This window comes from Mytilus galloprovincialis, chromosome 10 (genome assembly GCF_965363235.1).
Source record: "Mytilus galloprovincialis chromosome 10, xbMytGall1.hap1.1, whole genome shotgun sequence".
Classification (NCBI taxonomy): Eukaryota; Metazoa; Mollusca; class Bivalvia; order Mytilida; family Mytilidae; genus Mytilus; species Mytilus galloprovincialis.
The window spans coordinates 9,191,678-9,208,421 of NC_134847.1; the positions used below are offsets into that span (position 1 = coordinate 9,191,678).

The window sequence follows — 16,744 nt, forward strand, 5'->3', positions numbered from 1 at the left end:
AAAGAATTATGGTCTTTCATGCATGATTTAAAATGGATTTGTGCAATTAAATTCATAATTATTTATATTAATCATGTTAATATAAAAATTCTATCTGTGTCTTCATAACATAGAAACCAAATAATTACAAATGATAACATGTGATATGAGTGTCAATGAGATAACTCTATCCAAGTCACAATGTATAAAAAGTTCAACAATTATAGGTCAAAGTACAGCCTTCAACATGGAACATTAGTTCATATTGAATAGTAAGCTATAAAGGGCAGCAATTTAGGTTTATTATACTCCCACTTTAAAAAAGGGGGTGTACTTTTTTACAAATGTCTGTCCATCACTCAGTCCGTCCCATGAAATTTTTGTCGCATAAATTATTGATTTATATATCACCAAGATCATAGAAAATGTAATTCATGTTTTTTCCCACAGGTGATAGGATGTGGTGATTTTAAACAGTTGCCACCAGTACCAAATCGCCGATATGATGATCACGGTGCATACTGCTTTGAAAGTGATAAATTCAATTTGTCATTTCCTCATCACATCAATTTAATAGAGGTAAAATATGTTCAATTCATGCTAAAACCCTATCAAGTATATATACCGGTACACATTTTTGGATCAGATTTTTCTCCCTTTTATTCAGGTTATTGTGTATGCTATTTTAATTATGCCCCACCTACGATAGTAGAGGGGCATTATGTTTTCTGGTCTGTCTGTCCCATGACCGGTCAGGGTAGTTTTTGATGAAGTTGAAGTCCAATCAACTTGAAACTCAGTACACATGTTCCCTATGATATGATATTTCCATTTTAATGCCAAATTATAGTTCTTAACCCAATTTCAAGGTCCACTGAACATATGATAGTGCAAGAGGCACAAATTTGATACATTAGCATGACTGAGGACAAGACTCATAAAATATAGGGAGCAAACATTTATTGCTATGCCTGTTTATTCCTTGGTCATTGATTTCCTGATGATATCTTGAGTATCTATTACTTGATTGAAATAAATCTTGTACCCATGGAAAACTGTATATTTAAACAAGGAAAAAATTAGTATATTGTAAAAGCTTTTATTTGTCCTTCAAAGTAGTATATAATTAGGGCCCTGTCTAGTGGCAGGTCGACATATATATGAACAGTCTGTCCGTCTGTAACAAACTGTGTCTGCTCTATATCTTGAGAACCATTATCATTTCAAAATTTTGTAGGTCAAAGTTCTAGGTAAAAAACTTAGGTTTCAGTATAGAACCCCATGGCCATGGTCTATTGAAAAGATTGTGTCGGCTCTATATCTTAAAAAACATTATGATTTCAAAGTTCTTACTTGACATGTATATCAATTGACATCAGAGGGTGTGTCCTTTTATATGTAAAAAGATCAAAGTCAAAAGCTTAGTTAACAGTTGAGATTCAAATGTCATATGGTAAAGATAATGTCTTGTTATTTACAGCGGGGCCCACAGTGATGGCTTCTATCTCTTTGATGTCTATATAAAAAAAAAGATTTGGTGTAATTGCCAATGAGACAACTCTAAACAAGAGACCAAATTAAATGACAAAGAAATTAACGACTATAGGTCACCGTACCCCCTTCAACAATGAGCAAAGCCAATACCGCATAGTCAGCTTTAAAAGGCCCCGAAATAACAAATGTAAAACAATTCAAACAAGAAAACTAACGGCCAAATTAATGTATAAATAAAAGAACGAAAAACAAATATGTAACACAGCAACAAACGACAACCATTGAATTACAGGCTCCTGACTTGGGACAGGCACATACTTAAATAATGTGGCGGGGTTAAACATGTTAGCCAGATCCTAACCCTCCCCCTAACCTTGGACAGTGGTGTAACAGTACAACATATAGGAACGAACTATAAAAATCAGTTGAAAAAGGCTCAACTCATCAGATGGATAGAAATACATCTAACAAAAACAGAGTGGCTCAGCACTTAAACATCCCAACAACAGAATGACTATTAGTACTGATCTGAAAGTACTCGCAGTTACTGACAGCTAGTTCAAAGCCAAAAACGACTATTAAAAAAAATCATGCAAAATTTTAGTTAATTTAAAATCTTAGAAATTCAAACAATTTCTGAATTGGTAGCTGCTTCACACTTCTTGTAAAACATTAGCCACTTAAAGTATTTGATTCACTTTTTTTTCAGGTTGTCAGGCAGCATGAGGTTATGCTCATTAAAGCAGTAAACCAGCTTTGTGATGGAATGCCAGATGAACAAACTGTTTCTTTCCTAAAACAACTGGATCGTCCATTGAATGTACCAAATCATGAAGTCACAAAATTATTTGGAACCAATTTTGATGCTCAGTTTATTAATCATGAAATGTTGGAAGAAATAGATGAAGACTTGGTGGTTTACAAGGCTGAAGATGAAGGGAATGTACGTATTTTGAGAGACTGTGTGGCTCCCAAAAGCCTACTGTTGAAGAAAGGTGCCAAAGTCATTTTAGTCAAAAATATTACTCAGGGACTTTGTAATGGCATGCAGGGAGTTGTACACCATGTGGCAAAGGATATTCTTCCTATTATCAACTTTAATGGAAAGTTAGTTACTCTTGAAAGAGCTTCCTTTGATGTTTTTGATCTGAAACAACAGAAGAATTTGGCTAGCAGGAAACAGTTTCCTGTAATATTGGCATTTGCACTTACTGTACATAGAGCACAAGGACAGACACTGCAAAATGTGGAAGTTGATTCTTTTTCATTTTTTGCTCCAGGACAGATGGGTGTTGCAGTTGGGCGTGCAGTCAGCATTGACGGTTTAAGGCTGGTTAATTATAACAGTTCAGCTGCTAATAAGAAACATCCAGATATTGTTTATGAATTTTATGACAGAGTTTTTAATGATTTTTTAGATGATTTATCCTGTTGTAAGGATACATTTGTTATGCCATCTGTCGAATGTCCCCCGCCAGATGACCCAACTGATCAGGATCCAGATGATACTTATATTTGTATGGACATGGATGAACTGCCAGTTTTAGCTTCACCATGGGATATTTTTGAATTTCAAACAGAAAATAAATCTGCGCCATTTATGTCGGATATATCTCCTGATTTCTTCGTATCATTACCTTTGAAAGACCATGTGAATTATCTATATTATAATGTTGATGCCATTGTTAGTGCGAAATTGGATAATTCTGATAATTGGATTAATGCATACACCAAGTTGAATGAATTTGTGTTATCTGATAAACATATATTGTCTATTCAGAAACTATTTAAAGTGAACAATATAAATAAATATCAGAATAAATTGTCCACCAAAATAGTATTTTGGTTAATGAATAAAGAAATAGAAAAAAAAGCTAAAGCTGTAACTGCTAAACAGATAACTGACATTGAGGCTGAAACAAGCATAGAGGAAGAATTGTCCTCAGCAGGAAAAAGCAAAATTAGGTATTTGACTGGAGCCTGTGTCCAAAAAATTACTAAACGTTTAAAAGAGTCTGTATTAAGAAAAATGGGTCAGAGCACCAAAAAAAGCAAGCTGGCTATGAGGATGGACTATAAAAAACAGTGTTTGCTGAAGCAGTTTCGCATTAGTGAATTAGATGTTGCTGACAATGATGAAAGTATGGTTGAAATTGATTTTAAGCAAGGACCATCGAGGGGTTTAACAATACCAAATGACAGTGTATTTAACTTTTTCCTGTCTTTACATAGTGTATTACAACATAAATTAAGTCTGAAACAAATGCATTTATATTTGGAAGACTTGCATAACCATTGTAGGAATGCTGTTGATAATGATGATGTACTAATTGGCAAATGGATTTCATTATTTGATATTCAGGATGATGGTAAAATTGAAGATGAACTATTTTTAACACTTATTATGGAATTATATCGGGATGTAACTGAACATTTTATTAGAATTTCTTTTGTTGATTCTTTAAAATATTTCAAAAGAACCATTCCAAGGAAAAAAAAACAGGCATTAAGGACAAAAATACAAGCCTTGGGCGATAAGCAAACCCCTTCTTCTTCGAAGGTTGTTAGTCCTAAAAGGAAGAATAAATGTAGTAAAGATGATGAACACTTATCTCTTTCAAAAAAGAAAAACTTGGCACATGAATGGTCTGAAAGTGAAATATATATTTGTTCCTTATGTATGTTGGAATGCGATTGGGAACCAGCAGAAATGCAATTTGAAAGTATTGCATGTGACAAATGCAACTGCTGGTTCCATTACAAATGTGTAAATATCAAAGGAACAGAGAAATTTTTGAAGAAAGACCAGAATAATTGGTTCTGTCCTAATTGCAGCAGAAAAGGTAAAGGAAAGGGAAAAGGTCGTGGTAGAGGAAAATCCACTTGATTAATCTAGACTTTAATTTAAAAAAAATATAATATGATGTCAATTTTCATATACATACATATATATGGAAAATTTATCAATTCAGTGAAATGCTTCATTATTTCATCACAAATCAAATGGAACATTGCATAGAAAATTATTCAATTCAGTGAAATGTTTGGTTATTTCATCACAAATCAAATGGAACATTGCAGCAAGATATGTTTTGAGTCAATCGCACGTTTACAGAACCATTCATGTGCCAAAAGAAATCGCAATCAGTGAAATGTTTGGTTATTTCATCACAGCAAAAGTCAGCCATGTATGCATTTAACTTTCAGCAAGATGTTTGGTTATTTCATCACAGCAAAAGTCATCCATGTATGCATTTAACTGTTTCAGCAAGACATTTAGTTATTTCATCACAGCAAAAGTCATCCATGTATGCATTTAACTGTTTCAGCAAGACATTTAGTTATTTCATCACAGCAAGAGTCATCTATGTATGCATTAAACTGTTTCAGCAAAACGTTTGGTTATTTCATCACAGCAAAAGTCATCCATGTATGCATTAAACTGTTTCAGCAAAACGTTTGGTTATTTCATCACAGCAAAAGTCATCCATGTATGCATTAAACTGTTTCAGCAAGACGTTTGGTTATTTCATCACAGCAAAAGTCATCTGCGTATGCATTAAACTGTTTCAGCGAAACATTTGGTTATTTCATCACAGCAAAAGTCATCCATGTATGCGTTAAACTGTTTCAGCAAAATGTTTGGTTATTTCATCACAGCAAAAGTCATCCATGTATGCGTTAAACTGTTTCAGCAAAACGTTTGGTTATTTCATCACAGCAAAAGTCATCCATGTATGCGTTAAACTGTTTCAGCAAAACGTTTGGTTATTTCATCACAGCAAAAGTCATCCATGTATGCTTAAACTGTTTCAGCAAAACGTTTGGTTATTTCATCACAGCAAAAGTCATCCATGTATGCGTTAAACTGTTTCAGCAAAACGTTTGGTTATTTCATCACAGCAAAAGTCATCCGTGTATGCATTAAACTGTTTCAGCAAAACGTTTGGTTATTTCATCACAGCAAAAGTCATCCATGTATGCGTTGAACTGTTTCAGCAAGACGTTTGGTTATTTCATCACAGCAAAACTGGGACATGTTTTTTTGAGAAACGAGGCTTGGAAGAAGACGGTCGCACTGAAATTGCTCCTGACTTAGAGGAAAATTTTACCAAATTAACATTGTTTTAATCTATCCTCACCTGTATATATATTCATCATGTTCATTGGAGTATTTTAACAAAGTAATATTGACTTTTTTAAATAGTAACACAGTGCAACAAGCCGTTGTACATATTATTTTCAAAGCATACCTTCCTTCCCGGGTCGGCCATATTTGATTTTTTTTGGCGCCCTATTCAAACATGTAAATATCTGTCACCCTGGTGTATGTGACCCTTCACTGATATTTTAAACATAAAGAGGTATTAGCTGTACATATATATAAAAGACTTTTACTGTTTATGACCATTTGAACTTTCCATTCATAAATTATTTATGTCAGAGAAAAAACTTTTGGACTTTTTGCAAAAACCGAGGCGCCCGCTGGTAGGGACGAAACGCTTCACGCCTGTTATTTTATCGGACAGCAAAGGATTACGCCTGGCTAGTCAGGTAGTTCATCCGTTTGATAAGAACATTTTATGGTGGTGTGCAAGTGACAGAACAATTCAACAAGGTTATGACTGGCTTATAAAAAACATCGAAGATAAGATTAAGCTTCACGGAAATCTGCACATATACGTATGGCTAGGCACATGTAACACAACCACAAGAGATAAAAATAGATATATCTCCTTAAAATCTCAAGAAGCAGATGCTGCCCAAAACATCATCACTTTATTGCAAAACTTTGACTCCATTACAGAAAATCATCCTAACTGCAGGCTAACATTATTAGAAATTCCCATCTACTCAATTTATGAATGCAACAAGGCAGCCAACCATCCTAACCCTGAAATTTTTAAAGAACAGGATATTCAATTACAGAAACAAATAGAACAAATTAATGAAAGTATAACATACATAAATAAGAATTCTGATTGCCACTCGCCTCACTTCAGCCATCACCTTTATACCAGGAAGCAAGTCAAAAGGGGGAAAAATAAACCTTCAAAGAAATTTTACAACTTTAAATTATATGCTGACGGGGTACACCCAAAACCGCATCTGGCAAAAGTCTGGCTTATTGAAATAGCAGAACATATACAAAAGGACTGCTGGTTCTGACTCTACTTGAAATATAAAAGTTTATGTATGCACTCAGAAGGCATGGAATGTCCAAGCCACGCTGGTGCTGCATGAAGTAAAATTAGTGCAAGAGATCGATATCTGAATTCAAAAACTTTATTTTTTATGTACGTATTCAGAAGGCATGGAATGTCCAAGCCACGCTGTTGCTGCATGAAAGAAAATTAACGGAAGAGATCGATAGCTGAATTCAAAAACTTAATTTAATTTTTTATGTACATACTCAGAAGGCATGGAATGTCCAAGCCACGCTGTTGCTGCATAAGTACGCATTAAGAATTCGAACCGTTGTACTATTATTTCTGAATCATATTATAAACAATAACAATGGAAATAGCTAGAAGAAAAAGCGATAGACTACGCACAAAAAAGGTTCTTTTTACACCCAAAAGATCATTGGCAAACAAAAGTATAAAAGCTCAAGACCATCATGTCACTTATACTCTAAACAAGCCAAAGGCAATTGCCAAGAAAATGGAAGCGGCCGAAAGAACATACTCTGTAACTCCACAATTCACAAAAGGAAATTTAGTACTAGTTTTTTCTGCTGCGGCGTATGAAGAATTTAAATATATAACTATAAGCACTCTACAGACACAGGATACAAACATCAAATCCGTTGAAACAAAAGATACTAACGGGTCTGTAATCTCTGAGTCGTACACTATCTATGTAAACAATGAAAAACTTTTCGTATTGAATTTTTACAACTCAACATCAAAAGTCCTGTTGAATGGCAAGCAAGAACATGTACTAACATTCACAAAATCCTATTTGATGAACATACTAGAATTACTAGATAGAAATGCAAATTTTACTTCAATTAATTCCATGATACGACAAAGCTGTAAACAATATCTTGACATGGAAAATATGAAATCACAAAAGGCTGTATCTAAACACAAAACAAGCATATATAGTTCTTCAATACAATCAAAAGAAGGCCGACTAACTCCGCAACAGGAAGAATTAGGCAATAAGGAACAGATATCTTCTAACATGGCAATAAACCCATGTATCACAAACTCTACTCTGCCAACCTGTCCAATATGCAATAAAATGTGTACTAACAATTGTAAAGCTGTGGGTTGTGACACTTGCGACCAATGGTTTCATTACGAATGTGAGAATTTAAGTGCGGTAGATATTAAGATTATTGAAGAAATTGGGGATGACAATTATATCTGTAGAACTTGTAAGATTCAGTTAAATGCCTTGATCGATAAGTCAGACAATGAGTCTCAAAGCAATCTTGATTCACCAACCAATGTGAGGCCAGCAAACTATAATGTATCAAGCCCACAAAACACACTGTTGCAAATTATATCACCAACAACAACAGAAAATTGTAAAAGGAACAATGACAATGGCAGCTCTGCTATGCAGCATCCCAAAATCATGGTGCCCGGCATGAGTAAAACTCCAACAATTCAGAACTCTGGAAATAATGTAAATTACGCCAAACCTAAAAGATTACAACTACAGGCAACCAAAAAACATGGTACAAATACAACAAATACAGACAACGTTGGCATAACCAATGGGCAACACATAGGGAATGATAGACCTATCCACCAAAACAATTCCAATAGTTCGCCAAATATAAACAATGCTCTATACCAAACCGAAATTAATCAATTGAAATGTGAATTGGAGGCCAAAGACAAAATTATTAAATCTAAAGAAAACAAAATCTGCAAACTGGACTCAGAAATTACAACGCTCAAAAAGCAAATAGCCACAAACAGGTCATTTACCATCAATTTAGAACAAGAAAAAAAGGACGTAGAACACTCTCTGGTAATAGCAAGAAAGAGAATTGAACAACTTGAAGGTATTAACGGAAAATCCCATGAATCAAGTCACACAAATCCAACAAACGTAACATCTGACTCAAACTCCACAATGAATGAAATGAAAATATGGTTTTTGGAGCAAAAAGTGCGTCAAATAGAGCTAGACATGCATAAACATGACACGAAAATAATGTACATGAATGAAAAAATTCACAACACTAATAATACCAGAAAGGAAGAAAATCACCACGCTCCAAAGGAAGCCAGAAAACGTACTTTTCAATCAAACAGTACCCAAAACCACACAAACAATTTACCAGATGATGCAACAGATCTATATACCAGACTGGACGACCTGATAGTCAACATGCGAGGTGACGAAACTGACTTTATTAATGATGATGGGGCCAATAGCTTCAATGAAAATGAAATAAATCAGGACCATTTTTTAGAAACTCCCATTCCAAGGAAGGTACGGCTAAAGGAAGCAGAACAAATTCAACCCCAACTCGGAAACTTCAAAAACAAACACATTCGATCACAGACTTGCAATTGGAAGAGATCAAACAAGCAGAGATATCAGAATCACAGAAAACCAGCAAAGGAAACAACATCATCCAACAAACAAACGTGCAGTCAGCAGCCGAACAGATATCAGCAAATAACACCACAGCATCAGATCCAGCCCCACCCGCATGTCCAACCAATACCACAACAACACTGGATACATCATCCATCAGCAATCCAGTCACATCCTCATCACCAGATGCAACATCAATTCCAACTGCAAAATCCGTACGTCAATCCAACAAATGCACCATATCACTTCTAACTTTTAACGTAGAAGGATATAGATCCAACAAACTATATCTTGAAACCAGGTGCTCCGCAGGGCGCAGCTTTATACGACCGCAGAGGTCGAACCCTGAACAGTTGGGGCAAGTATGGACAAAACATTCAAGCATGATACAGCTCTGAATTTGGATTGTGATCAAATTTTTGACATTACATGGTTTTTTTTTACACAAAACAAATGCCAAGATTTTACAAATCAATTAAAGATTTCTTCTTCAAACTTTTTAAATCTAAAATTAAATAGTTGACACAGCATAGGTTTCTGACACAGAATGAATGTGGTCTAATGAACTTAAAAGGTTTTTTTTGCCTTTGAGCAAATCACTATGCTGTTGAATATTAATCCTCTCAAAAAAATGTTTGAAGAAATTTTCTTTTTATTTATGAAATCTGAAATGAGAAAAATTTAACCCCCCCCCTTTTTTTTTCACATCCCCGTTTCCCTTTTTCAAAACTGATATCAATTCAAATTTCTAATGGAGTTTGCAACAATAACTACTCTTTAAATACATCATAAAATATTAAGATGTAAAAAAACTGCTTGTTATCACTGAATGGTAAAGATTATTTAAATTTATCAGTTGGTAGTAAAAAGTGTATATGCATTGTATATTGTATATAACAAAGATTTAAGTTGATTCTGGACAAAGAAAGATAACTCCAATTAAAAAAAATTCTTGCTATTGCACAATAGTGCAATAGGATATTTCTTGCTTACTATTCTGGACAAAGAAAGATAACTCTAATTAAAAAAAAATTTGCTATTTCACAATATTGTGCAATTAGATATTTCTTGCCATTGCACAATACTGTGCAATTGAAAAGACTTGCTATTGCACAATACTTAATTTAATAATTTTAGATCCTGATTTGGACCAACTTGAAAACTGGGCCCATAATCAAAAATCTAAGTACATGTTTAGATTCAGCATATCAAAGAGGCCCAAGAATTCAATTTTTGTTAAAATCAAACTTAGTTTAATTTTGGACCCTTTGGACTTTAATGTAGAATTTGAAATTTGAAAACAGGACCAAAAATGAAGAATCTACATACACAGTTAGATTTGGCATATCAAAGAACCCCAAGGATTCAATTTTTGATGAAATCAAACAAAGTTTAATTTTGGACCCTTTGGACCTTAATGTAGACCAATTTGAAAACTGGACCAAAAAACTTCAATAATCAAGAATCTAAGTACATTTTTAGATTCAACATATCAAAGAACCCAACCGATTCATTTTTTGTCAAAATCAAACTTAGTTTAATTTTGGACCCTTTGGACCTTAATGTAGACCAATTTGAAAACGGGACCAAAAGTTGAGAATCTACATATACAGTTAGATTCGGCATATCAAAGAACCCCAATTATTCAATTTTGATGAAATCAAACAAAGTTTAATTTTGGACCCTTTGGGCCCCTTTTTCCTAAATTGTTGGGACCAAAACTCCCAAAATTAATACCAACCTTCTTTTTATGGTCATAAGCCTTGTGTTTAAATTTCATAGATTTGTATTTACTTATACTAACATTATAGTGCGAAAACCAAGAAAAATGCTTATTTGGGTCCCTTTTTGGCCCCTAATTCCTAAACTGTTGGGTCCTAAACTCCCAAAATCAATACCAACCTTCCTTTTGTGGTCATTAACATTGTGTTTAAATTTCATAGATTTCTATTTACTTAACCTAAGGTTATTGTGCAAAAACCAAGAAAAATGCTTATTTGGGCCCTTTATTGGCCCCTTATTCCTAAACTATTGAAACCAAAACTCCCAAAATCAATCCCAATCTTTCTTTTGTGGTCATAAACCTTGTGTCAAAATTTCATAGATTTCTATTAACTTAAACTAAAGTTATGGTGCGAAAACCAAGAAAATGCTTATTTGGGCCCTTTTTGGCCCCTTATTCCTAAAATGTTGGGACCAAAACTCCCAAAATCAATACCAACCTTCCTTTTATGGTCATAAACCTTGTGTTAAAATTTCATAGATTTCTATTCACTTTTACTAAAGTTAGAGTGCGAACACTAAAAGTATTCGGACGCCGGACGACGACGACGACGACGACGACGACGACGACGACGACGACGACGACGACGCAGACGCCAACGTGATAGCAATATACGACGAAATTTTTTTCAAAATTTGCGGTCGTATAAAAATAAGCAATAGAGCAGATATAATCTTTGTGCAAGAACATTGGCTTTATAAGCATGAAAAACATATAATTGGCACAGAATTTTTGGACTTTCAATGTCATGTTAAGTCTTTTGACGAGGATAAGATGATTGAACCAAGGGAACGGACAAGAGGACATGGGGGGGTGGCTATATGCGTACGCAAGAAATTTGACCAGTTCTCTGAATTACTCCCAGATGGTGGAAACAGAATTATCGCTATAAAATTAAAGTACGAAAAGCCATTAATACTTATCTGCGCTTACATGCCAACAAGAGGCAGCAATACACAGGATGACTATCAAGCCATACTGGATGAAATAGCAGAAATTATGGAAAAATATAGTGCTACCGCTGACATTATTTTGGGTGGAGATATGAATGCTTCACTTCACAGAAAGGATGGGATTTCCAGAGATAAAACATTCAAAAATTTTCTAGAGGAGCAAAAACTATTCATTCCAAATCAATGTCGTAGGCAAAATACATTTTATCATTATAATGGGAGGGATGAATCTCAAATAGATTATATCATACAGAGTAAAGAAATTATCTCTATGTACACAACATTTATGAGAGAACCAGAAAACACCTCAACTCATGACCCAGTACTGGTGTTACTCCAGGGTGCAATACCAATACAGGATACTCAAAATATAAGAAAACAGACTAAACGAATCATCTGGAAGAAAATAGATAAACAAAAATATGCAAAGGACGTAGAAGATGACTTAAAATTATTTAGCTCAGATATCACCTGTGAAAATGCTGCAGAGAAAATACAACAACTCTGTACCATACTAAATAAAAACGCAGAAAAGCAATTTAAACAACCCGTCAAAAAGCGTAAAAAGAGAAAAATATGTTGGAGCCCGGACATAGCCGCAGCAGCAAAAACAAGCAAAGAGTGCTATGGAAAATGGAAGTCATTAGGAAAGCAAAAAGATCCTACTCAGAGTGCATATATTGAACTAAAAATTAGTAAGAAGGTACTCAGAAGTACACAGCGTAAATCGGCTGCACAAAAGCGAAATGAAAAATACGAACGAATTATGGAACTAAACGAAAATGATAGTGAAGGTTTTTATCAGCTTATTCGTAAACAAAGAGACCCTGGGAATACCTGTGCATCAGCATTCATCTTTAAGGAAGAAATAATCAACACAGACCCTGAAATATGAGAAGCCTGGGCGGACTACTTTTACGATCTAGCTACACCATCTGAAAATCCAAACTTTGACCCAATCTTTAAAAACCATGTAGAACAAGATGTACAAAACCTACATAAATATTTTTTAGAAGAAAATCAACACAATATAGAACATGTATCAACTGACGTTGTGGAAAAAACAATTTTATCTTTTAAAAATGGGAAATCACCAGATGAACTAAATATATCCGCTGAACATCTTAAATATGGTGGATCTTCATTAATATCTATTTTAGCTTTTATTATAAACTTCTTGTTTAAACATGTACATATACCAGCACTTATCAAAAGTGGAATAGTGTGCCCGGTTTTTAAGAGTGGTGGAAAGCCAAAGGATGACCCAAACTCATATAGAAAAATAACAATTACAAGTTCAGTGGGCAAAGTTGTGGAGAAGATACACTTATCTAGAAATGAAAATAAAATATTAGAAAGACAAAGTAGTCTACAAAAAGGATTCACAAAGGGTGAAAGTCCATGTATTGCGGCACTTATCATTACGGAACTAATAATGGAGGCAAAGAAAAGGAAATCAAGCCTTTACATTGCTCTGATGGATGCCAGAAAAGCCTTCGATATACTATGGCATTTAGGACTCCTAAGAGAAATGCACAAAACAGGACTTGAGGGAAACAACTGGCTATTTTTTGAAAATTGGTATACAGAATTGACATCAAAAGTTAAATGGAAAGGAGAACTCTCCCATCAAATCATAGAACAACAAGGAGTACGACAAGGAGGAATATGGTCCCCGTCAGCATATAAAATATTCGTCAACTCCCTACTAACAACATTTGAAGAAAACCAAATCGGAGCCACCATTGGCTCAATATACTGTGGTATTCCAACTGTTGCTGATGATGTCACATTAATTACAACCGACCCATATGAACTTCAGACCATGCTGGATATCCAATCGAGTTTTGCAAACAAGAACAGATACGAAATAAGTGAACAAAAGTCTGTGGTACTTACCTTTAACAATTCTTCAGAATGTAATTGGCATTTAAATGGCAAACTTATGGCTACCCCAACGTCATCAACACATCTAGGAATTGAGAGGGACAATACCTCAAATACAGGCACAAAACTTGTCGTAAAAAAACGGATAATTACACCAAGGAGAACAGTATATGCACTGATGGGTGCAGGTCTTCACGGACTTAACGGAGTAAACCCAAAAGCTGCAATTCATCTGATTCAAACATACGTTCTACCTCGATTGTTATATGGTCTCGATGTCATCACACTTACTACTGAAGACATGAAAAACCTCTCCACTTATTTTCGAAAACTCTTGCGACAAATTCAACACCTGCCAGACAGAACTGCAAACGTAGCTTCACATCTTCTTCTTGGACGGATTACCATTGAATCAGAAATACATAAACGAATACTGAAAACCTTTGGAAATATCATAAGAAATGAAAACTCAATTGAAAGAAAATTAGCTATCAGACAGCTAGCAACAAAATCTCTACAATCTGGTAGCTGGTTTACAAAAACTGTTGAAATTGCCAATATATATGACCTACCATCGCCATATGATATTATAGATAACCCACCCGCGAAACAACTTTGGAAAAACCTGGTAAATAAAACCGTCAATGATCACTGTATAAAACAAATGATAAGTGAAGCAAAATCGAAATCTACTCTGTCTCGCCTAAATTATGAAAATGTCAAAGAAGGGAAAATACATAACATATGGAAAAGCTGTGGCACAAATCCATATGCCATCACATCTGCCTCCTTAAAAGCAAAGTTAGCAACAGGGACAATATACCTGCAATATCATCGAGCTAAATTTAGCAATGGACATGTGTCGCCTATTTGCCAGTTATGTGCCGAGGAAGAAGAAGATATACTTCACTTCATATTAAAGTGCTCTAAGCTACAATATATAAGAGATGATTTTCTGCATATGATAGGCGAGGTATTGACAGAAAACCTAGAGGATCAGGATCTTATCCAAGAATTAATAACCAATGACGAACATTTGTGTCAGCTAGTTATCGACTGCTCAAAATTTAGATTTTTAAATGAGAATGCACAGAATAGAATAGAAACATTATCGAGAGGTCTGTGTCATAAATTATTCCAGCGACGGGCAATATTAATTGAACAGTGATTAAAAGCGTGTAATACCGAGCTGAAAAGAAGGGTCATACCAAAAGATAGAACATTTTGTTGTATATAGTGTATTTACATTTTACCGTTTTTAATATGAAAGAAGCAACTTTTATATTTGAATGGTGGATGACTTTTTATGCATACCAGAATAGTGTAAATATTGGTGATAGGGTCACATCCCCCAGAGGAGATAAATTAATATCTCTTTTATAGTTTTAAAGGTTTTATATATCTTTTAAACATAATCTTGAGGATTTTAACCGCGAGTGATATTACACCGATTCTAGGATTGGTGGTTCTCCTGACATAGGAGGGAGTTGCAGTACAGGTAACAGGTAACAGGTAACAGGTAACAGGTATGCATTAATCTGGTTCAGCAAGACGTTTGGTTATTTCATCACAGCAAAACGGGGACATGTATGCATTAATCTGGTTCAGCAAGACGTTTGGTTGTTTCATCACAGTAAAACTGGGACATGTATGCATTAATCTGGTTCAGCAAGATGTTTGGTTATTTCCTCACAGCAAAACTGGGACATGTATACATTAATCTGGTTCAGCAAGACATTTGGTTATTTCATCACAGCAAAACTGGGACATGTATACATTTATCTGGTTCAGCAAGACGTTTGGTTATTTCATCACAGCAAAATGGGGTCATGTATGCATTAATCTGGTTCAGTAAGACGTTTGGTTATTTCATCACAGCAAAAGTGGGACATGTATTCATTAATCTGGTTCAGCAAGACATTTGGCTATTTCATCACAGCAAAAGTAGGACATCTATGCATTTGCCAATATACTTAGGAGTAAGTCATCTGTTTCAGCAAGACATTTAGTTATTTCATCACAGCAAAAGTAGGACATCTATGCATTTGCCAATATACTTAGGAGTAAGTCGTCTGTTTCAGCAAGACATTTAGTTATTTCATCACAGCAAAAGTAGGACATCTATGCATTTGCCAATATACTTAGGAGTGTGTCATCTGTTTCAGCAACACATTTAGTTATTTCATCACAGCAAAAGTAGGACATTTATGCATTTGCCAATATACTTAGGAGTAAGTCATCTGTTTCAGCAAGACATTTAGTTCTTTCATTACAGGAAAAGTAGGATATCCATTTGCCACTTGGTATATTCAGCGAAATGTTTGGTTATTTCATCACAAGAACACTGGGACGAACCTTTGCCACTGGAACATTCATTTCAGCAAAATGTTTGGTTATTTCATCACAAGAAACTGGGACGAACCTTTGCCACTGGAACATTCAATTCAGCAAAATGTTTGGTTATTTCATCACGAAAAAAATGGGACAAGCCTTTTCAACTTGGTACATTCAATTCAGCAAAATGTTTGGTTATTTCATCACGAAAAAAATGGGACAAGCCTTTTCAACTTGGTACATTCAATTCAGCAAATTGTTTCGTTATTTCATCACAAGAAAACTGGGACAAGCCTTTTCAACTTGGTACATTCAATTCAGCAAAATGTTTGGTTATTTCATCACAAAAAACTGGGACAGGCCTATGCACTTGATCATTTAATTCAGCAAAATGTTTGGTTATTTCATCACGAGAAAACTGGGACAAGCTTTTCACCTTGGTACATTCAATTCAGCAAAATGTTTGGTTATTTCATCACAAAAAACTGGGACAGGCCTATGCACTTGATCATTTTATTCAGCAAAATGTTTGGTTATTTCATCACAAGAATCTGGGACATGCAGTTGCCACATTCTGGGACAAGGAAAAAGGAAGTTAGTAGAAAGGTATGTTTTATTAAGCCACATAATTTTGTTATTTGAGGTTAATTTCAACTTCTTTTTGAGATTTCCCCACTAATAATAGAACCTGATGTATAACCAAAGAAAACATGAATATAAAAAAAAGAAGTTGTGTGATTGCCAATGA

At 34.8% G+C, this 16,744-nt stretch overlaps 2 protein-coding genes and 1 long non-coding RNA gene across 3 annotated transcripts in view; 2 read left to right on the forward strand and 1 right to left on the reverse strand.

Moving 5' to 3' along the window:
* The window catches only part of LOC143049787 (arginine kinase-like), a 196,582-nt gene that overhangs the window by 11,661 nt on the left and 168,177 nt on the right, over positions 1 to 16,744 (forward strand). The window lies entirely within an intron of this gene.
* LOC143049788 (uncharacterized) overlaps positions 1 to 16,744 on the reverse strand; it is a 31,813-nt gene that overhangs the window by 4,935 nt on the left and 10,134 nt on the right. The window lies entirely within an intron of this gene.
* LOC143049777 (uncharacterized) lies at positions 432 to 5,625 on the forward strand. Its single transcript, XM_076223507.1, has 2 exons — positions 432 to 558; positions 2,183 to 5,625. Exon 2 carries the CDS (start codon positions 2,204 to 2,206, stop codon positions 4,358 to 4,360), a length of 2,157 nt encoding a protein of 718 aa, XP_076079622.1. The 5' UTR covers positions 432 to 558; positions 2,183 to 2,203; the 3' UTR covers positions 4,361 to 5,625.

Coding starts and splice junctions, on each gene's coding strand:
- LOC143049777 (XM_076223507.1), top strand. CDS start 2,204: ATGCTCATTAAAGCAGTAAACCAGCTTTGTGATGGAATGCCAGATGAA.